This window comes from Filicampus tigris, chromosome 16, assembly GCF_054856515.1.
Source record: "Filicampus tigris isolate MCC_2025a chromosome 16, RoL_Ftig_1.0, whole genome shotgun sequence".
Taxonomy (NCBI): domain Eukaryota; kingdom Metazoa; phylum Chordata; class Actinopteri; order Syngnathiformes; family Syngnathidae; genus Filicampus; species Filicampus tigris.
This window is the reverse complement of record NC_141232.1, coordinates 14,349,149-14,375,140: the sequence shown is the minus strand read 5'-3', so window position 1 is coordinate 14,375,140 and position 25,992 is coordinate 14,349,149. Positions and strand designations below refer to the sequence as shown.

At 40.5% G+C, this 25,992-nt stretch overlaps 2 protein-coding genes across 4 annotated transcripts in view; both read left to right on the top strand.

Moving 5' to 3' along the window:
• LOC147134894 (myosin-9-like) overlaps window positions 1-17,697 on the top strand; it is a 31,233-nt gene extending 13,536 nt beyond the window's left edge. Inside the window, exons 3-41 of one of the 2 annotated variants that reach the window (XM_086056775.1) lie at window positions 904-1,060; window positions 2,554-2,581; window positions 2,713-2,806; window positions 3,418-3,438; window positions 4,522-4,614; window positions 4,690-4,753; window positions 4,870-4,968; window positions 5,069-5,212; window positions 5,305-5,400; window positions 5,580-5,851; window positions 5,950-6,123; window positions 6,208-6,381; window positions 6,524-6,638; window positions 8,011-8,198; window positions 8,281-8,402; window positions 8,487-8,556; window positions 8,641-8,801; window positions 8,963-9,071; window positions 9,161-9,292; window positions 9,406-9,612; window positions 9,703-9,840; window positions 9,925-10,048; window positions 10,132-10,303; window positions 10,497-10,709; window positions 11,431-11,575; window positions 11,697-11,903; window positions 12,094-12,198; window positions 12,408-12,560; window positions 13,946-14,194; window positions 14,282-14,494; window positions 14,578-14,790; window positions 15,460-15,621; window positions 15,749-15,877; window positions 15,985-16,073; window positions 16,159-16,282; window positions 16,389-16,597; window positions 16,684-16,792; window positions 17,097-17,269; window positions 17,522-17,697. In XM_086056775.1, coding sequence (XP_085912901.1) covers window positions 904-1,060; window positions 2,554-2,581; window positions 2,713-2,806; window positions 3,418-3,438; window positions 4,522-4,614; window positions 4,690-4,753; window positions 4,870-4,968; window positions 5,069-5,212; window positions 5,305-5,400; window positions 5,580-5,851; window positions 5,950-6,123; window positions 6,208-6,381; window positions 6,524-6,638; window positions 8,011-8,198; window positions 8,281-8,402; window positions 8,487-8,556; window positions 8,641-8,801; window positions 8,963-9,071; window positions 9,161-9,292; window positions 9,406-9,612; window positions 9,703-9,840; window positions 9,925-10,048; window positions 10,132-10,303; window positions 10,497-10,709; window positions 11,431-11,575; window positions 11,697-11,903; window positions 12,094-12,198; window positions 12,408-12,560; window positions 13,946-14,194; window positions 14,282-14,494; window positions 14,578-14,790; window positions 15,460-15,621; window positions 15,749-15,877; window positions 15,985-16,073; window positions 16,159-16,282; window positions 16,389-16,597; window positions 16,684-16,792; window positions 17,097-17,269; window positions 17,522-17,630 — 5,556 coding nt within the window. In that variant the 3' untranslated portion in view covers window positions 17,631-17,697. The remainder of the gene's footprint in view (window positions 1-903; window positions 1,061-2,553; window positions 2,582-2,712; window positions 2,807-3,417; window positions 3,439-4,521; window positions 4,615-4,689; window positions 4,754-4,869; window positions 4,969-5,068; window positions 5,213-5,304; window positions 5,401-5,579; window positions 5,852-5,949; window positions 6,124-6,207; window positions 6,382-6,523; window positions 6,639-8,010; window positions 8,199-8,280; window positions 8,403-8,486; window positions 8,557-8,640; window positions 8,802-8,962; window positions 9,072-9,160; window positions 9,293-9,405; window positions 9,613-9,702; window positions 9,841-9,924; window positions 10,049-10,131; window positions 10,304-10,496; window positions 10,710-11,430; window positions 11,576-11,696; window positions 11,904-12,093; window positions 12,199-12,407; window positions 12,561-13,945; window positions 14,195-14,281; window positions 14,495-14,577; window positions 14,791-15,459; window positions 15,622-15,748; window positions 15,878-15,984; window positions 16,074-16,158; window positions 16,283-16,388; window positions 16,598-16,683; window positions 16,793-17,096; window positions 17,270-17,521) is intronic. The other variant, XM_086056777.1, reaches the window with a different exon arrangement.
• Window positions 17,698-19,922: 2,225 nt separating this feature from the next.
• Window positions 19,923-25,138, top strand: LOC147134893 (mitochondrial glycine transporter A-like). Of its 2 annotated transcripts, none has more exons than XM_086056721.1 (8): window positions 19,923-20,172; window positions 21,249-21,332; window positions 21,732-21,856; window positions 22,024-22,108; window positions 22,199-22,378; window positions 23,559-23,727; window positions 23,975-24,135; window positions 24,549-25,138. In XM_086056721.1, exons 2-8 carry the CDS (start codon window positions 21,318-21,320, stop codon window positions 24,669-24,671), a joined length of 858 nt encoding a protein of 285 aa, XP_085912847.1. In that variant the 5' UTR covers window positions 19,923-20,172; window positions 21,249-21,317; the 3' UTR covers window positions 24,672-25,138. The 2 variants fall into 2 exon arrangements, with proteins under 2 accessions (XP_085912847.1, XP_085912846.1); XM_086056720.1 differs by having other exon boundaries at window positions 21,177-21,332.
• Window positions 25,139-25,992: the final 854 nt, after the last annotated feature.

The window sequence follows — 25,992 nt, the reverse complement described above, 5'->3', positions numbered from 1 at the left end:
AACCCCATACCAACAAATTTTGGCTTGACAGGGCCGTTTATTGGCCAATATCATCCGTGCTCACTGATTCGTGGGCCAATTTCCCAAAGAAACACTTCAGAATCTTGAAGAAATGTCTTCCTGGGGGATTCGAAGCGGATATACTGTGGCTGCCCATTTATAGGAAGAAACGACATCATTTTCATCTACAGTATTTACAGTTCCTGTCCCATGGTGTTTCCTGCCCAGCCCTTGTCGTGGGTGTTGACTCTCTACAGGAAGCAGTGTTTGATACGCGGGCATGGAATGCAAATTACATTGTAATTGATGTTCATTATTTGTTTATCCCCATGTCCCCGGCTGTGAATGATTTAGTTTGTATGGCCCGGCCTCTTGTTCCCTCCATTGCTCGCTCTTCAGGTTGAGGCTCCGGTTGGTTTGAGTGCCTCCAGGCTCCATAGGCTCTCATGGGGAGCTTGTGCTTCCCAAAGGGAAAGATGCCTGATACACAGATCCTGGAATGGCAGCGCAGGAATCAGGAAACCCCCCCCCAAAAAAAATCTGCTATCTAGTTTACTTATGACTTTCTGAACCTGTCACGTAGCAGGGCTAGTTTCCAGTGCAATACAATTCAATACTTGTCGCTGGGTGGGGTTGAGTTGACATTACATAATATATAAGAGGACCAAATCTGAGTTCACGAGAAAACCCACCACGCTGTACTGACGGCAGACGGGATGTTTCAGCAAATGACCCAACTTGTCCAAAAATTAAATAATTGTGGAATACTAATCAATACTTCACTCCATGTTGATGAATTGCCGAATAAAAATACAGATGTTTTTAATAGGTTATTTTCTGGTGTCAGCCAACTTGAATCCCCATTCCAGAGCTGTTTTTAACTCTTTCCTTTGTGTTCTGCAGACATACTCTGGGCTCTTCTGTGTTGTCATTAATCCCTACAAGAACCTGCCAATCTACTCCGAGGAGATTGTTGATATGTACAAGGGAAAGAAGAAACATGAAATGCCGCCCCATATCTATGCCATTACTGACATATCTTACAGAAGCATGATGCAGGGTAAGTCACTGTTTCCAAACAAGGAATTGCTCTTCCGAGTGGCGCATGCATGAGCAAAAACAAATCCACAATGAAGTTTGGCTGCATAATTTTAAGTGACTACATTTTTTTTTTTTAGTAGTATTACATGGAGCTAGGAACCGCAAGCTTCTGATATGATGCCTCACTGCTAAGCTACAGCTTGAATGCTGACACTTGAGACTGTAAATATGAAAAGGGTCCATGTGTTTACCTGCACTTCTGGCATCAATACTTGTGTGTTCTTATACATACTACCAACCTCTTAAAAACATCAATGTTCAACATCTGGGGTGCCCACACTTTTTCAGTAAGCAAGCTACTTATAAAATGACTAGATTTAAAATGATCTACCTCCAAAAAATGTTTTATTTACTAATGTATTGAGAATTTCTTTTGCGCAATACAAGTTGGTGTAGCTTACATAACTGCATCAGCCCCTATTGCACAATGCAACTAGTGTACTTTTTAATTTTTTTTGTCTTTACTGTACTCTAACTTGTATTGAATGGAATCGGCCAGGGATGCAAAGTCCTGACAGTAGCCGCTGTTTGCGAGCAGCAAACAATCATCAGTCATGGTGGAACGGTGAACGGTCCTGGGAGTTGTTTTTGTCAACGGCCTGAAAATGCCGCTCCATACTTCCCTTCTTCGGTGAAGCCAGAGTACACTGGTAGATGAGGCAAACTCACTTCAAGAACGGTATAATGGGGTGGGAGGGCTTACTTGGTCCCCTAATCATTTTTATACTTTTCCATCAAGTTTAGAATGGACAAAACAGTTGTAGGGTAATAAGGCAACCGTTGTATGTGCACGCGCGGTGACTTGTAGCAGGTGTATGACTGGCTGCCCTGGACGTCAATCAAGTGACAAAGTTCATAACAGATGATGGCCTAATGTTTACTCATTCATTTTTTCTTTTTTTTTTAATGACTCATTCACTGCTGTTCACAGGCAGCTATTATATGTATCAAGAGTATACAACTGGGGAGGGCTGGCAGTGAATAAGTTAATGGCCATGGGTTCGACACACTCCCTTGGCTGGAGACTGGTCAATCAAAGTAATGGAATCCTCTGTGTTGGGCATCTGCTTAAAGAGCCTAGCGCCTGTGGCTGACTAAATTGTTTTTTACCAACACTGTTCTAGCTTGCCACTACAAAACTAATTTAACTTTCATCAGTTTGTAAATGTTTCGGCATCCATTTGCTTTTTTTTTTTTTCTTTTTTTTTTTTATAAACAATTTATTTTTTCACCCACATCATGCTTTGAATAATAAGAGCGTCTGTTTTACACAAGGCAATTTGTAATTAGCTTTGTCAGACACAGCAGCAGCGCTTTCCAGTTGCAAGGCGGATGTTGATTTCCTGTTTTGTAGCTAGGGTGTTCCGGTTATACACACCAGCTGAGTCAGACGATAATCTATGTTACCTACTTACTTCAGTCTGCCTAATCAATCTCTTTCAATCTTTACAGATCGGGAAGACCAGTCCATTCTTTGCACGTGAGTCACAGATCATTTACACAAAGGCCTTTGTAGTCTAATTTTTCCTTATTACTTGACTCTTTATTTGTGCTATGTGTTTAAGTTTTGCCATTGACTGTTTTGATTATCTTTTTGTGTTTTGCTCTTAGAGGAGAGTCTGGTGCCGGTAAGACTGAGAACACCAAGAAGGTCATCCAGTATCTGGCTCATGTGGCCTCCTCTCACAAGACCAAGAAAGATCAGGTAAGTCATCCTTTAACTTTCCCCTTATACAATATCGGTCAACATACTTCCGTCGTCGTTCATATCACTCTGTAACTGTTTTTCTTGGTTAATGACTAAACACATCACCGTTGATATTGTACAAAAACATCAAAAATCTCTTTCCGATTTGTGCCTTGAATTCATCTCTGAACGCTATGGCACACTGTGTGGTGTTTACCTCTGTGTGCGTGTCTAAACAGGTTTTGTTACATTTAATACTCCATTTTGTTGTGTTGAAGACTCCTCTAATGACAGAAAATAGCCACCACAAGTGGGACGACATGTTTTACAAACAATTGTGCTGATTTAGAGATTGAAATAAATGCTCTTGGTGCTTTGACACTTTATATATACCAGATGTTGTTCTTCACATTGCTGATGTGTTTGGTTTTACTGACTTGACTGCATCTCGATGAGAAATACAACGGTCGCAGTCAAGAAATACATCTGGCTGCACTAGAAAGCTTACGTAGCCTGCCAGGCTTTTGATACACGCTGCAGAATGTGACCCATAGTGGTTTAGGCAGAACCACATCAGTGTGCATCATTCCATTTTTGAGGTTGTCGTGTTTCTCTCTTCCCGTCAACAGAGCAGCTCGATCCTGTCACATGTGAGTTAACTCTCTCTCCCTTTTATTCGTTCTTCCTCCCCACCTGCTTCTGTCATCGCTGTCCCTCCTCCACATCCCCATCCTGTGGCTTCCCCTCATTGGAGCACATTGCTGTGGGAATTGTTGTGTTTCGGATGGGGGCGGGGGCAGGTTGCTTACTGAAGCTGAATGGAAGTCCGAAGGAAGCTTGTCGGATTAGTGAAAGCTGTACATGTTCCTGTGCAAAAATTCAGCCAGACAGTTGTAGGATAGGTGGGGAGGTGGGAGCCTTTTTAAGGAAGCAACTGCGATTTCTGGCCTTCATGTGGGGAGCTGCTAGCTGAATTTTGCCTGGCTGAATTTTCCAGGATTTCTGTGGCTACTCGTGTGTGCTCTTCTCCGAATGTTTCATTCTCTTCGTCCAGGATCTGCTTCCTAGTTTCCTCATCATTGATTTCTCAGCCGATGCATTTAATTACCAAGCAGCTTCTGACATGTTTTATAAAATGTTTTTGTCCATAATATAACCCGCAGATAAAACCTTTTGTTGAATTCAATACATTTGGCGTAACTATACGGATTGAAATGAGCACACAGTCATTACTCAAGTTGAATTCACTGTTGGAATTCAGTTTAATTTGGTATATGTTTTTTTTTGTCATTTTAATATGTAACAGAGTATAAGTAACGTCAGTGTTTTAAATACATCTGTGTGTGCTAAAAGGGTTCCAAATATAAAACAGGTAACAGAAAATATGTCCATCTTGTTTTGTTTCTGGATTTTTTTCCTCTCTGGTGATGGCTGGTTGAGGTTCTCTGGGTGTTGGTTTGTTTCTGTACACGTGTAATGCATCCCTATTGTCTTTAGTGCAGACAAAGGTCCTTATAAATTGAGCATAAGTATTAAAAGAGAATATGTGCAAAAAATTGTGTGTAAACATTTACAGTATGCTTCTATTGTAGCTATGAAGCACGATTACAGTTAAATGTTGCTTAATTGATGCCCTAGAGAATTTCCAGTTTTAATAATGAAAACATTGTGAAGCAGGTTGTTAATAAATGGGTAAAATGTGTGTGTTTTAAAAATCTTTTATTTCTCATCAGGGGGAGCTGGAGAAGCAGCTTCTGCAGGCAAACCCTATCCTGGAGGCATTTGGAAATGCCAAGACAGTCAAAAATGACAACTCCTCTCGATTTGTAAGATACTATATATTGAATTTTGTTCATTTTAAAATGTGACCTCTTTAAGTAATTGTCTTGTTTTATTCATAGGGAAAATTCATCAGGATCAACTTTGATGTCAATGGTTACATTGTTGGCGCAAATATTGAAACATGTATCCTTGTTTTGCTGTAATTAACACATTTTTGCCAACTGTCCTATGTCATTAAAATAAAATCTTCATTTTGGGGGTTGGCTGCATATGGAACATTGTCCTTGACAGACTGTTAGATTTGCTGGAGAAGTCACGTGCCATTCGTCAGGCCAGGGAAGAACGAACATTCCACATCTTTTACTACCTGCTCACAGGAGCTGGAGATAAATTACGTGGTATGCCCCATACTCTCAATGACTTCAAGATGAATAATTTGCCAAACTGGAAGCTTCTTCCTCTCCTTTTCTAATCATCTCAATGATCTCCTTTCTTTAGCTGAGCTCCTACTTGAAAATTACAACAACTACCGTTTCCTTTCCAATGGAAATGTTACAATTCCGGGGCAACAGGACAAGGACCTTTTTGCAGAGACCATGGATGCGATGAGGATTATGAGTATCCCAGAGGAGGAGCAGATAGGTAAGGCCAATGGCAGAGCATTTCAAATAAAATCTTTCTTGTTGTTATTGGGTAATTTGTTTTTTTTTTTTTAATTAAAAAAATGTGTGTAGGCATGCTGAAGGTCGTGGCTTCTGTGCTGCAGTTGGGAAACATGACCTTTAAGAAGGAGCGTCACACCGACCAGGCCTCCATGCCTGACAACACAGGTATGTTGTACATTTATGCCCCATTTAGTTTCTCTCTGATAACAGATTGGGCATTTTTAGAGCCCTAAAAACGTTTGACAGTAGATGATCATATTACTGTATCTTTAATTGTTTTTCTGCTCTTTTTTTTTTTTTTTTTTTTCTTTTGAATCCTCTCTTCACCTGCCCGACTTTTCCAGCCGCTCAGAAGGTCTGCCACCTCATGGGGATGAACGTCACAGACTTAACCAGGGCCATCTTATCACCCAGGATCAAGGTGGGTCGAGACTATGTCCAAAAGGCCCAGACCCAGGAGCAAGCAGAATTTGCTGTGGAGGCTTTGGCAAAAGCCACATACGAGAGAATGTTCCGCTGGCTGGTTATGAGGATCAACAAAGCCCTGGACAAAACCAAGAGACAAGGAGCCTCCTTTATTGGCATCCTGGATATAGCTGGCTTTGAGATCTTTGAGGTAAGACTAATAAGTATGCAGGTAGTACACCTGTAAAAATAGTTACAACTGGAAATTCTAATTTCTTTTTTTTTTTTTTTTCCTCTCTCTTTCCCCAGCTGAATTCATTTGAACAATTGTGTATCAACTACACCAACGAGAAGCTGCAGCAGCTGTTCAACCACACCATGTTCATCCTGGAGCAGGAAGAATACCAGAGGGAGGGCATTGAGTGGAGCTTCATTGACTTTGGCCTCGACCTGCAACCTTGTATTGAACTCATTGAGAAGCCCGTGAGTTGTGGGGGTGGGATTTTGTGCACATGAGCATTTTTAGTTAATATATTAAGCATCACACTCTGCCCCTCTTGTGTGTAGGCCAGCCCCCCTGGTATTCTTGCTTTGCTGGATGAGGAGTGCTGGTTTCCCAAAGCTACAGATAAGAGCTTTGTAGAGAAAGTGCTGCAGGAGCAAGGCACCCACCCCAAGTTCTTTAAGCCTAAGAAACTGACGGATGAAGCAGATTTCTGTATTATCCATTACGCTGGCAAGGTGAGCAGGCAGATATGTTGAGGTTTTGCCCTCTTATTTAGTCGTTGTCATTCAGTACTTGCTGTCAATGCTTTTGCTTACTCGTTTTTTTTATTTTTTTTTAAGTGGTAGATGCCAACAAATGTCTCCTTTTACTCATCAGGTTGACTACAAAGCAGATGAGTGGCTGATGAAGAACATGGACCCTTTGAATGACAATGTTACCTCACTGCTCAACCAGTCAACAGACAAATTTGTTTCTGAACTTTGGAGGGATGGTAAGTCTGGAAATGTATTTTTTTCACCCAGCAGACACTTGATACTTCTTGTCACAACTTGGCCAGTAATCTTCCAGATATCTAGCCTTATGAGACAACAACCAGACATGTAATCGTTTGAAATAGTCCACATAAAATTAGCGGATAGACTGTTGTAAAAAAAAAAAAAAAAAAGTTATGTGATATTTGTTTTCTTTTTCCTGTTGTATTTATCAAAAATAGGTGTAATTACACCACCAATAAAAACGTTATTTTTCGATCACATTAGCATTAACCAATACATGTGTTGCTATATAAGGGAGCGTTTGTCCAATTTTTTTCTAAAATATTTTTTTAATATCCAGCAGCTCTCCCTGGTCATGTTTCTCTGCTTCAATGGGGCCAAAGTGCTACGTGTTGGGCAATGTTTAATAATTCTAGCCTGTTGTTCCTGTTTTCATTTCACATTGCTTTCTTTCTCTTTTACTGTCTGGTGTGTGTGCCTTTTTTACCTTTTTCTTCAAATCTGTTCCTTCAAATTCCTCTGTTTGGCTCCATTCTGTATGTCACATTTTGCCCAAATGTCTTTGCTGACTCTCAGAAGTACAGAATTCTCAGAGAGCCTATTTTTATCAGCGTTTTCCTATACTGCACTCAGACTCAGGTGACAAGGTTTCTTTTTTTCATGTCTTTTCCTGTCAATCCTACTGTCTGACACACAATTAAATGCTTTGTTTGCTCCATCGTTTTTTCCTCAGTGCTCAAAACCTATTTTGGGCTATAATTCAAAGTAATTTCACTGAAATGTCTAAGCTTTTTCTATGCTTTACTGCTTTTCAACTTTCCACTTGTTGCTCCATCATTGAACTCTCCCTTTCCCTCTCCCATGTAATAGTGTTGTATGGGACTCCTGGTGGTGGTCATGGTTACTGCAGAAATGGGTACATGCTGCATGGGTTTGGTGTTTCTCCCCTTTGTTGGGTCATCACAAAAATAAAATGTCCACTGTAATGAGTTTGTCACTTTCCCAATGCACATAAACATCTACTAAACTCCCACACATAGTTTTCACACCAAACTACTGTGTGAACAGTCGACATTCACCCACTGCACTGTTTTGCCCTCCCTGTTGTTCTGTGATTGTAATCTTTTTACACTTCACTGGTATGTACTTCCCCCCTCGGTTTCAATCTGCATCCCATCTATTGTGTGGTGTTATTGTTGCCAGTTCTGCATCCTCTACTTTCTCTGGGTGGTTGTCTACCAAGAGGAAGTGGATGATGTATTTTGTCATGCATTTGTTGACATTTGCGCTGGTCAACATTCACCTTTTTATTAAAATGAACCCTTTTGAGTAACTACTTGATGCGTTTGTCTGTTGCCCTCTCTTTAGTGGACCGCATAGTAGGACTGGATAAGGTTTCCGGCATGTCGGAGATGCCAGGTGCTTTTAAGACCCGCAAGGGTATGTTCCGCACCGTGGGCCAGCTCTACAAAGAGCAACTGTCCAAGCTCATGGCCACTCTGAGGAACACAAATCCAAACTTTGTCCGCTGCATCATCCCTAACCATGAGAAAAAGGTATCAGAGAAATGCAAACGCACTGCCGCGTTCGCCACTGTGCTTAGTCGGTTTGCCGAATATCCTTGTTTTATTTCACCAGGCAGCAAAACTGGATCCTCATCTGGTTCTGGACCAGCTAAGATGTAATGGTGTTCTGGAGGGGATCCGTATCTGCAGACAAGGCTTTCCCAACCGAATTGTCTTCCAGGAGTTCAGACAGAGGTATGCAAATGTTAAGCCTACAACGTCTCTGTTGTAGTCTAGTTTGTATCAGAATATACCCAATATTACCTTCTCTTTTCTCAGGTATGAAATCCTCACTCCCAATGCTATTCCCAAAGGCTTCATGGATGGAAAGCAGGCTTGCGTGCTTATGGTAAGAAATGTCTATTTTCTGTTGAGTAAATCTTCACAGTGAAGATTGACGGACAAGACATGAATGTGCTTCTTTTCCTGTCAGATCAAAAGTCTGGAGCTCGACCCTAATCTTTATCGTATTGGCCAAAGTAAAGTTTTCTTCCGAGCTGGAGTTCTTGCTCACCTGGAGGAGGAGAGGGACATGAAAATCACAGACATTATTATTAGTTTCCAGGCTTGGTGCAGAGGCTATTTGGCCCGCAGGTAGGATAAAACGCCCACCTCCAAGGTAGATCTTCACAGTCTCATACGATAGAGCTTAAGGTTTTAAATGTTAGTACTTTACAGTATCTACAGGTGTACCATTTTAGTAAAAATGTCTGCAAGTTAAGTCTTGTGATGTCGACTTACTTTTTCTTCGTCAGGGCTTTTGCAAAGCGACAGCAGCAACTGACTGCAATGAAGGTGATCCAGAGAAATTGTGCTGCTTATCTCAAACTTAGAAACTGGCAGTGGTGGAGGCTATTCACCAAGGTAATAATCTGTCCTATTATTTCTCATGCTATTCTTTAAACAAGCTCATCTTTGTTTTTATATACACTTCAACAAAAATAACTCCTCAGGTGAAGCCCTTACTTCAAGTAAGCAGACAGGAAGAGGAGATGCAGGCCAAGGATGACGAACTGACCAAAGTGAAGGAGAAACAGTTGTATACGCAACAACAGCTGCAGGACTTGGAGGACCAACATCAGCAGGTAACACCAAAGAATTGAGAAATGAGAACCATGTTTTGTCTTTGTTGGAGAAATGCATGACTGGAGAAAGATACTCGTTCCCACTTAAATGCTATGCTCACTTTTTTGTGCAGCTGAATGCTGAGAAGATGGCCCTTCAGGAACAGCTTCAGGCAGAAACGGAACTCTGTGCTGAGGCTGAAGAGATGCGCGTTCGCCTGGCTGCCAGGAAGCAGGAACTGGAGGAAATCCTCCACGACCTGGAAGCCCGTGTGGAGGAGGAGGAAGAGCGTGCTTCTCAGCTGTCGTCTGAAAAGAAGAAGATGCAGCAAAATATTTCGGTCAGTCTCTCTAAACCCTGACTTGAAATCCTATATTGAGCAAGCGTGTGATATGAACCTAGTATCACGTTCTTACCCGTCTCGAAATAGGACTTAGAGCAACAGCTGGATGAAGAGGAGGGGGCTAGACAGAAGCTTCAACTGGAGAGGGTCACTATGGAGGCCAAAATGAAGAAATTTGAAGAGGATGTCATGGTCCTAGATGATCAGAATGCCAAACTGAACAAGGTATGTGTGTGTGTGTGTGTGTGCGCGTGTTAATTTAATTTATCTGATGTAATATAATATAATGGGGAATAATTGTGAATTCAGGAGAAGAAGTTGTTGGAGGACAGAGTATCTGAGTTCACTACCAACCTTACAGAAGAGGAGGAGAAATCTAAGAGCCTACAGAAACTGAAGACAAAACACGAGGCCATGATCACAGATCTTGAGGGTAGACTGGGGCATCTTAACTGCACTTTAGATTTTCAGTAGCTATTTCTTATTGGCAAACTCATACTTTTGAATTTGTCTCAGACCGACTGCGCAGAGAGGAGAAGCAGCGCCAGGAGCTGGAAAAGAACAGACGCAAGCTTGAGGGTGACTTCACCGATGTACACGACCAAATTGCTGAGCTGCGGGCCCAGATTGCTGAGCTTCGTGCCCAATTAGCCAAAAAGGAGGAAGAGCTCCAGGCTGCACTAGCCAGGTGTTTATTAATGACGCATCTCATAATTTTTAGTCATTGGCCTGTTTATCATTCAGTGGTAAATCAAATCATCATCATCATCAAAAGCACACTGTATTTGAGTACGAATTAAGATTGTGTTAGAGTTGTACATGTTAGAATATTCAAGGAATTGTGAATGCCCATCATCAAACCGTTGCACTTGACATTTTAGGATTGAGGAGGAAGCAGCACAGAAGAATATGGCTCAGAAAAAGATCAGAGAGATGGACGCTCAGATATCTGAACTCCAGGACGATTTAGAGATGGAGCGACAGTCCCGCACCAAAGCTGAGAAACACCGTCGCGACCTTGGGGAAGAACTTGAGGCTCTCAAGACTGAGCTGGAGGACACCCTGGACTCCACTGCTGCACAGCAAGAACTCAGGTAGTCATGATAATCTCTGAACGTTTGGTGACTCTCCTTCAGCCACACTTCTGGAACACTCTCACTGCTAAAATATGTAATGCTGATTCCCTAGACTTTGAAGATTGAACATCTCTGGTCAACTATTTATATGTAAAGTGATCTATTCCGATGTGGCATTTATATGCGCCACTGCATTGAATCAGATCAGCCGTTTTATAGCCATGTGACACGCGGAGATCAATGTACGCATCACGTAATTTATCAAGATGGAGGTCAGGTGTCTATTCAGCATGGTAGTTGTGATTTGAAGTGTTTTTATTTTTATTATTTTTTATTTTTTATTTTTTTAATTTTTTTTAAAGAAACTGCTTGATGAAAGTAGTTAAGAACAAGCGCTACCATCGCAGACCACCTCTAGTTGGAAACCGCAGTTTTCAATTGAACAAACAATGACTTCGCCACATACTTCAAGACAATTGCAAGTGCAAACTGGACACAGCCTGGCTATTCTGATTGAATTCTGTTTGGACATTTGGTTTCCTTCTAATCGAAGAAAAAGGCTCCATGTAAACTGTCTGTGTCCATCTATACATGCAGTACATCAAAATTGTCCCTATATTTATTGTTGGGGCCCTGGGCCCCTTGACAGGTGCGATATAAATCAACGTTATTCTTATTACTGCAACGCTGCTAACAGTCTATTTTACAAATTTAACTTAACTTTGCTCTCCCTGCAAAGGACCAAGCGTGAGACAGAAGTGGCACAGTTGAAAAGGGCTTTGGAAGATGAGGCCAGAGTCCACGAACAGCAGATGGGCGACATGAGACAGAAGCATGGCCAAGCCTTTGATGAATTAAATGAGCAGCTGGAGCAGGCAAAGCGGGTATGGTAACATTTTACCTTCTGATTCCTACTTTTACTCCTATTTTTTTTTTTGACAAAAGTACTACATTACTTTACCAACAAATTCATGTGTTGTTGCATGAAACTGACTTGTCCTGCAGAACAAAGTATCAATGGAGAAGGCCAAGCAGGCTCTGGAGTCCGAGAGGAATGAGCTTACCATCGAGCTGCAGAGCTTGATGCAGGGTAAAGGAGATTCAGAACATCGCAGGAAGAAGGCTGAAACGCAAGTTCAGGAGTTGCAGCTCAAATTTTCGGAGAGTGAGCGTCAAAGGTTGGAGCTAATTGAGAAATCCACAAAAATGCAGGTATACTTGACTGATTTTTCTTGTTTGCACTGTTGCATGTTTGGCATAGACTATAGTCTATAGTGCTTTCCATATACTCTATACTTCTTACTAAATAAACCTACATGTTCCATGACGTTAAAAAAATATACCTGAAACGGTGACTATCTGATGTACAGTATCTTACTCACTTGTTTGTAACCATCTACAGACAGAACTGGAAAATGTCAATGCTCTGCTGAGTGATGTGGAATCCAAGTCCATTAAGGCAACCAAAGACCACTCTTCACTTGAGTCTCAGTTTCAGGATGTCCAGGTATAGTCCCAAGCATGGAGTACATGCTGCTTTGACAACTCTTGTTTGTAGGCATTTGTAGATGCTTAGTTGATCTAAATACTTAGCATTGATGTTTAATTTTTGTAATCTGTTCCTAAATTGATCAGATACATGTAGATTCTCAAAACCACGTCTACCCTTGATCACATGTCCTACTCTAGATAATTCATTTAGTCTTTTTACAACAGGGAGTACTTCAGGAAGAGACACGGCAAAAACTGTCAATGGGCACACGTCTGCGCCAGCTGGAGGATGAGCAGAATAGCTTAAGAGAACAGCTGGAGGAGGAAGAAGAAGCCAAAAGAAATGTGGAAAAGCAACTTCAAATGGCACAAGCTCAGGTACACAACAACACAAAGGGTGTTATCAAGACTGTTTCAGTTAAAAACGATTCAGTATCAGTGAACCAATAGTGTAACTACAGACCGAAATGGTAGACATTAACAAATCACTTTTCAGTGTGAGCATTTCGCGCTCTATCTAAATTTGGACCGGCTTGGTTGCCTCATTTGGGATATTTTAATGTACTGCATAGTAAAAATTAGGGACTTTCCGATCAGGTTTTATGACACCGATACCAATCATGCATGAGTGAGATCGGCCGATACCGATTCTGATCACATGGCATATCTGTATATTTTTCCATTTATTTATGGTGACTGCTATTATGCAATTATTATCTGGAAAAAAAAGCCATATTGCCATAAATTTGACAAATCTATACTGGGTATATATTTTCAAAAGCATAAAGAAATACAAAACCGTTGCTGGCACAATACAACAATTACTCAGTCACAAAGATAACTGAAAAACTTAGATTTGCCAGCTTTTAGTAACACCGTTTTTAACAGATCAAAAATAATCAGCAGTCTCATAAGACTTAGCTATGCAGAAAGTCAAATAAATAACATGCCACCTAAACATTGCATGGTTCAGAATATAATCAAAGTAGAAAAAAATAGTCACATGCAGGCTTCACTTGAATAAACTATTCAATGAGTTTCTAAATTGAATCGACTCAGGAACTTTGTCTTGTGCGTAGACAAACTATCTTGTGCATTTGTCAACGAGAAAAAAGTCAGTGTTAATCTTTTTGTGAATTATGAAATGATATAGTGGGTCTGTTGCCCACAACTGACCTCCCTGACGTATACCTGTATTCCCCGCGCAAGATACCGTCTCATGGCATATACAGTATTGCCATAAACTCAATTGAGTAAACGCCCCACACACACACACACACACGCGCACACACACAGCAGACAATGCTATGTTCACACCAACTGCGGTGGTCGGAATATTCGATCAAAGCCTTTTATTGCCGATCAAAACATCCGATCACCCGCAGATCATGCTTCGCAGACTTGTGTTGCGTCCCTCCCCTCTGCTCGCAGCGGAGGCGCGGCTGCGTTAGGGAGCCTTTCTGGCGGCGCGTTTCAATAGGAGTCAATGTAGCTCGCGCGGTTGCGTGCAGGGTGGTGAGAGTGATTCTTTTAGACGGAGGGACGTCGTCGCGTATTAATCAAATAAACTTTTTTGCCATTTTGTCTCGCGGCAGCCAAGCATGAGCTGCGGGTGATCAGATATTTTGATAGGCAATAAAAGGCTTTGATTCAATATTCCGATCACGTAATTTTTCCACAAAAATCGGCCGATCATGATCGGTGCCCGATCGATCGGAGCATCCCTAGTAAAAATGCAATAATGCCTTCCTTCTTGCTATTAGCTTTCAGAGTTCAAGAAGAAACTTGAGCAGGATTCCACCTGTTTGGAGAGTGCTGAAGAAGGAAAGAAGAGGCTGCAAAGAGACCTTGAGGCAACATGCCAGCGCCTGGAGGAGAAATGCTCGGCCTACGACAAAATGGACAAAACCAAGACGCGCCTCCAGCAAGAGTTAGACGACATGCTGGTAGATCAAGACCACCTCAGACAAATTGTCTCCAACCTGGAGAAGAAGCAAAAGAAGTTTGACCAGGTGAGCCTACGTTTTAAATGGTCGGAAGATCATTCTGACGGTTTTGCTTCAGAAACTACCTACCTTGTTACCCTGTTCTCTGTCCAGATGCTGGCAGAAGAAAAGAACATATCTGCCCGCTATGCAGAGGAGAGAGATCGAGCTGAAGCAGAGGCCCGTGAGAAAGAGACTCGCGCGTTGGCTTTGACACGTGAGCTTGAAGCTCTGACTGACCTGAAGGAGGACCAGGACCGCAGCAACAAACTGCTTCGGGCTGAAATGGAGGATCTGGTGTCATCGAAGGATGATGTGGGAAAGAATGTAGGTTTTGTTTTCAGGGATGTTGTTTCTCTGAATAGTTTTTTTTTTTTCCCTTCTCATCACAAATCTTAATTGTCCTGTAGGTTCACGAGTTGGAGAAATCGAAACGAGCAATGGACCAGCAGCTGGAGGAGATGAAGACTCAGCTTGAGGAGCTGGAGGATGAGCTGCAGGCCACCGAGGACGCCAAGCTGCGTCTGGAGGTCAACATGCAGGCCATGAAGGCTCAGTATGAGCGAGACCTGGCAGGACGTGACGAGATGGGTGAAGAGAAGAAGAGGTCTTTGGTCAAGCAGGTACTGCGTAAAAGCCGCCATCAATGAAAACCCACTTTAATGGAATGTTTACAGTTTTAGCCAATGTGAATTTCCTATATTCCTCTTTAACAGTATCATGATATACCTTTTTTCTGTTTTACAACCGTAATTTTTTTTTCCATTCATATACAGGGATCAGATTAGAAAAACGACATGCATACAATATTTAAAACTAAATAATTCAGGAATCAAAACTTAACAATATAGTCACATTTTGATCAAGAAAATGATATATATGTATGTATGTATGTTTTTTTTTTTTTTTTTTAAATCCACTCTGAATATCCAGTATGGATGGTAGTACTAGCCATACTAAGAGTCCTATGTCACTGACTTATTGTATTTATAAAGCCATGCTATGAAAGGTTTCCAATGTTTAATAGAGACATTTTGGAAGCCTTAATTAATTGCTCCATCTTGTATACATGATCTCATATTGTCTGAATCCTTATTTCATATGTATGTAAGGGAACCTTGTGGTTAAAGATAGTTATGCGTTTTAATGCTGTTATGAGCAGTATATTTTCTTTCCACACCCTCTGCAGTCGTAATGTCCATTTTGAAATCTAAAACATGAAATAAAATGCATTTAAATTTGCAACTTAAATCTATGAATGTCCGGTTACATGACACATGTACTTGCTTCAGGTCCGTGAGATGGAAATGGAGCTGGAGGATGAGCGGAAGCAGCGTTCAGCAGCTGTGGCTTCACGCAAGAAACTGGAGCTGGACCTGAAGGAGCTGGAGGCGGGCATCGACATGGCCAACAAGAACCGGGAAGAAGCACTCAAACAGTTGAAGAAACTCCAAGTGAGTCACTACCTTAAAATGCCCTTGCATCGTCTGGTCCGCTGAATGTTGAACCCCAAAGTTTATCCTCAGTGTCTTTTTTTTTTTTTTTTTAAACTTAGTTTTTGAATGTTTGTATGCTCCTTAGGCCCAAATGAAAGAACTTATCAGGGAACTGGATGACACTCGTTTGTCCAGAGAGGATATACTTGCCCAGAGTAAGGAGACTGAAAAGAAGCTAAAGAGCATGGAAGCAGATATGCTCCAGATGCAGGAGGTCATTATTCACACATTCTCACGCTTCTTGCCGTTTTATTTTGTATGTTGCATACATACCATATGAGCTACAAAGTAATGGGACTTGAATACAATCTTGATGTGCAGGAGCTGGCTGCTGCAGAGCGTGTGAAGAGACAGGCTCAGCAGGAGAGAGATGAGCTGCAGGACGAGATTAATAACCAGGCCTCCAAGAAGTACGACGCGTCTCAAATCACATGTTCGCCTTTACATCATGACACCTTTTTCCCCTGCAACCTTTTCACTACTTCTCAATCGTAGTGCTCAAGCCGCAGAGGAGAGGAGACGTCTGGAGGCTCGTATTGCTCAGTTGGAGGAAGAGGTGGAGGAGGAGCAGTGCAATACTGAGCTGATCAATGACAGGATGAAGAAGGCAATGCTTCAGGTCTGTATGTTTAGTCCAATTTGGAACAACAGGTTTTTAAATGCACCCTATTTGTGGTGACAGTCTCACTGACAGAGGTTCATTCCTGCTTTTTCCCTCCCCCCAGACAGAGCAAATGAACGTGGAGCTAGCTGCGGAGCGCAGTGCCTCTCAGCGTGTCGAAGGCGCCCGTTCCCAGATGGAGCGTCAGAACAAGGAGCTGAAGCTCAAACTGCAGGAGCTGGAGGCAACGGTGAAGTCCAAATACAAGGCCAATATGACCGCCTTGGAGGCCAAGATCGCTCAGCTGGAAGAGCAGCTCGACTATGAGACCAGGTGAAAGCATCGGCGACGGGAGAGAGCGATCATGGAGCTGCGCGCCTCCAGTCTGATCAATGTTCTTGTCTCACTCATTCACTCAGGGAGCGGCAAAGTGCCTCCAAGCTTGTGAGACGCACAGAGAAGAAACTGAAAGAGGTTGTTCTCCAGGTGGAGGATGAGAGACGCAACACAGAGCAGTACAAAGACCAGGTCTTTTTTTTTATTTATTTTTTTTCCCTACTATTTTCTTTGACGTCAGTTGGAACCTCACATTATGTCAAGTTTGCCTGCATCGAGCTTTCAGCAGGCAGGGTGCTGTTTTATTGCATTGTCAAACTTTGTGAAGATTATGCTTGATGTGGGACAATGGAAATCATATGAGCCTGTCAACAAATTGCTTTTTCTCAAACTACTTATGTTTGAGTAATGAAGAAACTTGTATCAAAACACATATCTTAAATAGCACGATGTATCCCAACATTTTTTTTTTTGTGTGTGCTCATTTGTCTTTTAGTCGGACAAATTGAACTCTCGCATGAAGCAGCTGAAACGTCAGCTGGAGGAGGCTGAGGAAGAGGCTCAGAGGGCCAACGCAAACCGAAGGAAACTGCAGAGGGAGCTGGAAGACGCCACTGAATCGGCAGAGACAATGAACCGCGAGGTGTCCACCCTCAAGAACAAGTTGAGGTGAGCTGAGAAGCTATGTCCCACCAGATGCTGTTTTTGGATCACGTTTACATTTTACAAGCTTTGTAACACTACATGGGCGAAAATTGGTGGACTGTTTTCTCAGCTTTTCAATCTCATTTCAAAAACATAAAAACATGCTTTTCTGTTGAAGTTGAGATTCTCTTCATAGTCAAGTATTTCTACTATTTTGGTTACTGGGATAAACTGTAAATAGTTGTACTTACTTGTTGCCTTTTTGTTCCATTATAGACGCGGCGATCTCCCTTTTACCATGCGTCGTATCGTGACACGCACTGGCGTGGAAAGTGATGATGAGCCGGAGCCCAAGACCGAGACTCCTGAGCCCAAACCTGAATAAGCCGCTACAGTGGCAAATTGTCATCAACAAACCATTATTAGACAACCCCAAATACACATGAACATGCTGTCGGTGTACTGTCTTTACTGATCAGTGGTAAACAAAACTACATGCAAAGACCAAGTCATCTTCAGTGACTGGCTGATCATTTTAACCGTGACAATCTATACATTACAGATGCATACAGTTAAGACAGTAAACTCGGACAATCGCCATGCAAACCCATTTTGGGAACCCCCCTGACCACCCCCCACCCTTTTGACTAATAGTTCTTTCTCTGGGAAAAATGAACAAAGAACATATTTTTATAAGGAAACATTCAAACTATAAAAGCCCTGATGTAGGATCTATTTTTCTAATTGAAGAATAAGTAAATGGAAAGAAGTATACTTAAATGAAGACTGATTACTGGAAGGGGACCAAAGTAATATCTCAACCTATAGATTTGTATTTTATGATAAAGGTTTTTTTCTATGGTTAATAATGGAAGTACTACATGTTTATGGCTCTTGCTTGCGCTTTTGCCTTACAATGAAGGTTTATATGCTCAAATGTATTGCACCAATGTAACTATCAACATGTGACTATGCTTTTGAGTTTAATCATTTGTTATATATATATATATATATATATACACATTTGATGGAAATTAAGAGGAAGATGACACAATTGGAAACTTATTGACCTGATGAAATGTGGTGAGGCATTTGATTGTGACTGTGCTAAAATTCAGTAATTTTGCACTGAGGTGATGAAACACTTAGCCTATCCAATAGCAACCACTGCAACTGTATTTCCTAAAGTCAAAGTCAAAGATGTTGAAGACAACTTGCACATCTTTGAGTAGTACAGTACATGCAAAGAACATCAATACACCCACATTGAGACCGTAAATGCAGCTGAACTGAGCTGTGCAGTGTACGTGGTGTTACTCCCCCCTGCATATGTATTGATCTTTTGTGTTGTTACTGTTGTCTTAATTCTTGTTCAGGGTAAAGTTCAAATGGACTTGTGGTGTAGTTTATTCCTAAGGGCACACACTGTATTCTCAGGGCACAGCTAATTGAGGGAGGAGTTGGGTTGACAGTCACAAGGGTTGAATAAGTCATCCTACTGGGATCTAAGGACATATTTGATCACTGTAGCCTGTGTACACTTTACTCGAAATTGCAGAGAAGGTTCAGCATAAACATGAATACTTATACCACATAAACCCTATTTTTGCAGATGTAAAGCCCTCACACGCTGTGCTCAAGGGTGGCTTTCGCTCGCTCACACTGCTGGGAAGTGAGAGGAATGTGTTTTACTAAAATCACTGCTCAGATGAATTACTTGTATGCACTTAAAAACAAATTAAATCCAAAATGAAGTTTAAAAAAATGCATCTCATGTATGTAATGTTTATCTACACCTCAAGAATTGAAACAATGGTTTGACTGTTGGTATTTGGTATTACAAATAAAGAGGCTTTAAAAAAATTGTAATGTCTTGTTTGCTGTACTTACTACACACCACTTGAGAGCGCTCTTTCTGACCCAACGTTTAATTTTTGGTGCAGCAATACCAGGCCACACGATGAATATAACCAGCAGAGGTCAGTCAAGTATTTGCAATCGGTTTTGCCGTGGAGTCTAAAAGATTACGTAGAAAAAAGAACTCTGATCTCGGTTACTTCTTGCTTCTCTAAGATTTAAAACTTGTGTATATCAAGTTTTGAAATCTGACTAACATTAAACGAGATGAGTTTTTTTGGTTTTGAAGAAAAATTCTATACTTTTGTGTAAATATGTATGGTAATTTAAAATGGATTTCTGAAGAACAGTCCAATGAGTATAATATGTTCTAAATAAAAACGTGTTATACCTCGTTTCATTTAATTCTGTGAAAAAGTGAAATGTCTATTAAAAGTTGGAGCCTGTAATTTTGGGGGTCATCCTGTCTGTGTCTATATGTACGTGTTTGTATGTGTGTGTGTGCGTATGCATTCCTCACCTAAAACAATTCATTGAAACAGAAGTTAACAATAGTGAAACTAGGAAATCACAATGTCTTATCACTGGTTAGGCTCCACGTCGGTCAACTCAGGTCTCATTTTGGGGGGGGACAAAATATATGATACGAAGATCAGGCAACCTCAATTACATATTCTACATGCAGGAAGAACAATAAAACAAAGAATAAAGTATATAAATAAGAATTAAAATAACTCCATTGTGGCGTACTGACACCAGAGAGCCAATAAAAACTACGTTTTCGTGAAAGGGCGTGGTTTGCTGGTGCCATCCATTCGCGCCCAACATAGCCATCCTCAACAGGAACCGTCCAGTTATACTAAGCACTTGCGTTGTTTTGAATTCAGTCTGCTAAATGTTTAAGTGATCGTCTAAAATAAGCGCGGAGCTCCCGAGGTATCAATTTCAGCTTTTAAGTTTCGTTATTACTGGTGCCAAGGTCGGACTTTACTTTCATTATTACTGTTGGTGAAGACATAAAGGAAACCCAACGGCGTCTCAAAGCAAGGTCAACTTGACAATTAAGAAAGGTATGTATTACAATATATTGTGTTCTCTTTACTAAATTTTGTTTCGTGATTATAATATCCATTCTGCTTCTGATATTTCTAAAATGCAATGTGATTATGTGGCCCTGTTTACTTATTAGGTCGATAATAGTGCCTATTTTTGCACATTGAAAATATTTGTCTGTTACTTTTCGGTCATGGTTTCGGTTTTTAGTTTTAAACTGTTGTGTTTAATGTGTGTGAAGTGTCTTTTTTTTCTGTTATAGTGAGCTATTTGGGCTATGAGGACTTCCCATATGGGTATAAATAAAGGATGTTGTGGCTTAATTAATAGAGAGGCATAGCACCGATGTCCGCTACAATCAGTGTCACTGTTAATCTACAGTATATCAAATAATCTAAACTAACTGTATGTGACCTGAACTGTTACGTCACATTGACCTCAATTATCGAATGACATTGACAGTCTGCCTTTACATAGTTAATAATGCTCAGTTTTGGTTGACACTATCAGAGAAGTCTTAAGTCTTAAGTTTTGTCTTGTTTTTTTCTTTTACCTATATGAGAGGAACAATCAGCGTTGTTCTATTACTACAGTAATAAACGTACTCTTGTGGCATGAAAGTAGTTAGAAGTGAGTAAGATATGAAAATGCATTTTTTTGTTTTTAATGTCTCATTTTTGTTAAGGATACTTTGGTACTACCTTTTTGGGTTATTTAGTTTGGGATGTTTAAAAGCAAAACTTAGTAGCAGTACTCTAAAATGCCCCAACAGAGGGACATGGAGCAAGATCCCAATTAGTGACCTTTGGTTTGTTAATGAGTAGCTGTGTGTCAAGTCAGCTGCTCACAATCAAATATACGAAAAAAAAACCCACACATTGTTGGTCTCGTGATTTGTGTACGGTGTATGCTGTAATTGTGTGTGTGTATGTAGTTTGTAAGCATCCCTGCACAAACAGAGTCTAATCATGTGCCATCTCATCTCCATGGGTCAACATTGGCTTGCGTCATCAATTTGCAGAGTGTTGTGTTGGTCGACTGGATCAATTCCAAACAGCCTGTTCTGGAACACATCAGTGTTTCTTCTTGTTAGGACGAGGAGCGTCTGCAGAGTGAGGGCGCAAAAAAAGAGCAGAAACTGTAATCAAGTCCTGGCAGAACTATGGAACTGTCGCTGGTAGGTTTTAAGTTTAATTTTCACTAACATCTTTTGTTGTGCCCTGTCAACAATTTAGACCCATGAGAATGTGCAAACTGCCTGATGTAACAGTGGCTTAATTTTTTTTTTGATGGATAACAATAATTGTATTTTAGTATTGAAAATACAGTAAATTAATGTCTATCAGGCAGTGTCATTCATAACATTATTTTAATGGCTGATTTTTTTTTTTTTTTTTTTTACTTTTGTATTGGATCTAAATTGTGTCTATTGTTGTGGCCAGTAAGAGAATAAATTAGCTAGATGGAGAGAAATATTACTCATAGTATCCCAGTGAGGATAAGCGGTCCAGAAAGTGTATGGATCCGTTTTATCTGTGAGTGCGAATAACCACCATCACTCCTCCAACGTGTTTAGGCTCACCCAGCCATCAAAGCCTTCATGTGTGGCGCTCTGAGCGGAACCTGCTCCACGCTGCTTTTCCAGCCCCTCGACTTGGTCAAAACACGTCTGCAAATGTTGCAGAACAGCGTGCAGCCTGGGTAAGGGTCAACAAGCGCACACACACAAGATGCTTCCTTGTCTAAAAATACTCAAGTTGACTGGATGATGGCTAAAATGTAACCTTGACTTGAGGTAACCTTTGTATGGCATGTTATAGTGCATTATAGATTTTTTTTAAACACTTATCCGAATTTTATTCTTTCAGTTTTGGCCGTGTAGGGATGATGAGAGTGATCTTGAATGTAGTGCGGACAGAGAGGCTGCTGGGACTGTGGAAAGGAGTTTCACCGGTTAGAATGGCATTACTCAACGACACAGATCAACACGTGTGAATTCTTACATGCCAATCATTCAACTCTCCTGTTTTTGTGTTCGCCCAGTCGTTCATGAGGACCATCCCTGGGGTGGGGCTCTACTTCAGCACTTACTGCTCATTAAAGCAGCACTTCTTCCAGGAGAAGAACCCGGGGGCCTTGGGGGCTGTGCTGCTGGGAGGCGGAGCCAGGACGGTGGCTGGGGTCCTCATGCTGCCTGTGACGGTCATCAAGACTCGATATGAAGTAAGATAGCTCAAGAGAACAAGAGCACCGTTAAATAGGACCATCAAAATGTCAGTAATACAATGAGAGTCTTATGGTTGAACTACCTACCGCTTTATGTTCATTATATTTAAACACTGCACATTACTACCACACTCATCAACATATTTTGGGATTTCATGCGGCTCTGACAGTTTCAAACCAAGATGAGCAGAACATTTGATAGAGTTGGATTGGATTTTATACGTGCAAGTGGTCATAATTTTGTGGCTGTTGAGTGTAATCATTAATCCTTTGTTTGGGTAACTATGAATTGTTTTACAGAGTTCCCGCACAATCTTAGAAAGTCTTAAAAGCAATCAAATAAGTAGGGTTTTATGATCATAAATAGTCTCAAATCTCAAAATAAATTAGCATTATTAAAAAAATTATTTTCTGAATGAGTCTCTTGGTGTCACTCACAATAGTGGAACCAGCAAAACAGTGATATACTTTTAGTCGGGGCTCTTAAATAGGAAATCAACCCAAACATTTTCTTAACAATAACATGTTGTATGCACCCCCCACTAGTCTAACCATGGCATTCCGATTGATATAGTGCTTATGGTATATGAGTTTAGTAAAATCCACCCGTTTTTAGCCATCTCAGGGGGCGGCCATTTTGTCACTTCTGTCGACTGAAAATGACATCACAGTTGCTCACCAATCACATCTCACCTGTTTTTTTTAAGCTGAGCCGTTGTCGACAGCAAGTGACAAAATGGCCGCCCCCTGAGATGGATAAAAACAGGTGGATTTTTCTGATTTATTAGTATTCCACAAACACAATCAGATTAGATAAGTGTGGCTGCCTAGAACATAATACTGTAAAAAAAAAAAAAGAAAAAGAAAAAAAAAATAGAAATAAAAATTGGGTTGACTTCCGCTTTAAGGGCATATGCATGTCAGTTATGTACTGTAGCAACTTTGAACAAGATGGGACATTGGAAATATTTTGAAATTGGACTAATTTAGAAGTCTTGAATGTAATTTACTTTAATATGTAGGAACTATGTCTTAAGTGCAATATATTGATATATCATGCAGTTTTACGGGTTATTGTGTGTGTGTGTGTCTGTGATATTGGCATTATACAATAAATTTTACATCAATCTTCAACTTCAGTTAAGTTTTACTGAAACAGTATGTGTTTTTGCTTCAGTGTGGCAGGTACCGTTATGAGAGTGTCACCGGGGCTTTGCGCAGTGTGTGTCAGACTGAAGGTCCAGCGGCTCTGTACTCTGGCATGATGGCCACTCTGCTCCGGGACGTTCCTTTCTCTGGAATCTACGTTATGTTCTACAGCCAGTTGAAGACCAATTTGCCAAATGGTATGTAAAGAGAAAAAAAGCAGAACAAATTGCTTCGGATTGATGGAGTAAAAAAATGTGTTTTTAATTGAAGACTATTAAAATAGCATCTCTGTACCACTTCTTGGAAACTTTTCACAGTGTTCTTTTAAAAGTATGCAGTGCCTTGTATCACTTGAACAAGAATTCTGATTTCTGACTACAGGGACAAGCAAATGTGTGGATGTCCATTTTGCTGACTTAAATGTACTGTGTATCTTCATTTAAGAGATCAGCGTGTCTGCTTTCGCTCTCCTGGCTAACTTCAGCTGTGGGATCCTGGCAGGAGTGTCGGCTTCTATCATCACTCAGCCTGCCGATGTGGTCAAAACACTCGTCCAGGTGAACCCTCAGTTGAGGACGATTGATGCTGTCAAATACATCTATGTAGTAAGTACATCACTTGCTGGAAAACTTTGAGTCTTTTTTGTCAATTGTTATGTCACTATGACAAAATAGACATGTTAAGCTTGAATACATCCGAACTACACACATGAATATTATGAAACGGTGTAAATATTTACTCTGCCACATTAAGCTTGAGAACATCCAACCACATAAAATATGATCAATATTAGAAAAATACAAGTACATTAGACCCATCCATATTCGTGGTTCTGCACTTGCAGATTTGTATAACTTTTTTTCCCAATATTTTTAAATATTGTTTTTTGTTTTTTTCCCCCATTTTTATTTTTTTATATATTGAATGCTTATCAGCGTTTTTTTTTTTTTAACAATTTCTGGAGTTTAAAAAATTATATAATGAATTACATCTTCTTGTATTTTATCTTCTCAACAAGGAACATGGACTTGAGGGTTTCTTAAGAGGGGCGTTGCCACGCTCTCTTCGGAGGACGATGATGGCCGCCATGGCGTGGACCGTTTATGAGCAGATGATGGCATATCTTGGACTGAAATCGTGAAAAAGGAAAGTCAAGGTGAAGATGGTAGATGACAAAGAAGAGATAAGGTCAAGTGAAGAGGTGAAGAGGAAAAGCGCTCCTGTGCAGTTGCTCATTATATGTCACAAGTATTTCTTGTCCTCAATGATGGAACTGCACATTACACAAAAGCTGTGAAGTGTTCTTCAGTGGTTATGGCTGAAGTTAGTTTAACAGATACTTAACTTCTAGTGAGTATTTTTGACTGCGCTTTCAGATTTGCGACATTTTAGAAATATGTCAGTGAGACTTCCTATTTGTGTTTGTCACAGTTGACCCAGACTGCCAACAATAAGCCATGCTTGATGATGCGGAAAAAAGACTTTGACTTCTGTAACACATCTTATAGCTTGTGCTTTTTTTTTTCTTTTTTCTTTTACTGTGTTGAAAAGCTAACCAAGTATTTATATATTTATAAATAATACAATAAAAGAAATCTTCGAATTTGACAGTGATGTGTGCTTCTTACCCAGCTCTTAGACGGTGTAAATGATTAAACTGAAGGAATCCACTTAACATCAAGACCTGAAACATGACCTCGGATATACTGCCATGCAGATATGGCAGTTATGTCACAGGGCATGCTGAATTCTGGACCTGAGATCATTGTGACATGATTAAACTTTCTTAATCTTGGCCTACAAAGCAAATGATGAACTATAGTGTACTTTAGACATTTGAAATAAGGGACTAATTATCGAGCATAAAAGGCTAAAACCTCTATGCTAAGCAGGACAGCGGAGCAGTGATGTAATGAATAAGGCAAGATAATTTTTCAGAGTCACATTCAGCTATGGTCTGTTTTTTTAAACTGAAGATTAAACAAAATTAGAGTCTATGCATTAAACAACCCCCTTAATTGTCTTCTTTTACTTTGTTCTCATAGGAAAACAATCTTAAACATAATCTTTGCTTTGATACCAGTGGGAAAACAACTGTCATTTTTTTAGACTGAATGAATTAATGATCCATCACCCTCATTTGACTGTTTTTGAAGCACCAGCACTTAACCTTTCTTGATCTGTGTGTTTTCCAGCCTATTTTTGGTTGAATTGTTGCTAGAAAGATTCACCTCTTAACAATCATTTGGGACACTGACACGTTTCAATGGCTTCATTTCTCAACATTCTACCAAGGACACTTTGTTCACTCTATGGTCATGTTGACTGGAACTCTTTATCTTTGGCAAATAAATACACTTGCCACACAGGTCAGACTTTGACTGAGAAGTCTGCGTCTCAGCATTGTCTTAATATGGTCTTTCCATCTTGTCTTAATATGGGATGACCATCCGACACATACC

What these genes read in the sequence shown, in the direction of transcription:
- LOC147134893 (XM_086056721.1), top strand. An exon ending in CAGAACAGCGTGCAGCCTGG is followed by an intron (nt 21,857 to 22,023) that starts GTAAGGGTCAAC and finishes TTATTCTTTCAG; the next exon opens with TTTTGGCCGTGTAGGGATGA. An exon ending in TCATCAAGACTCGATATGAA is followed by an intron (nt 22,379 to 23,558) that starts GTAAGATAGCTC and finishes TTTTTGCTTCAG; the next exon opens with TGTGGCAGGTACCGTTATGA.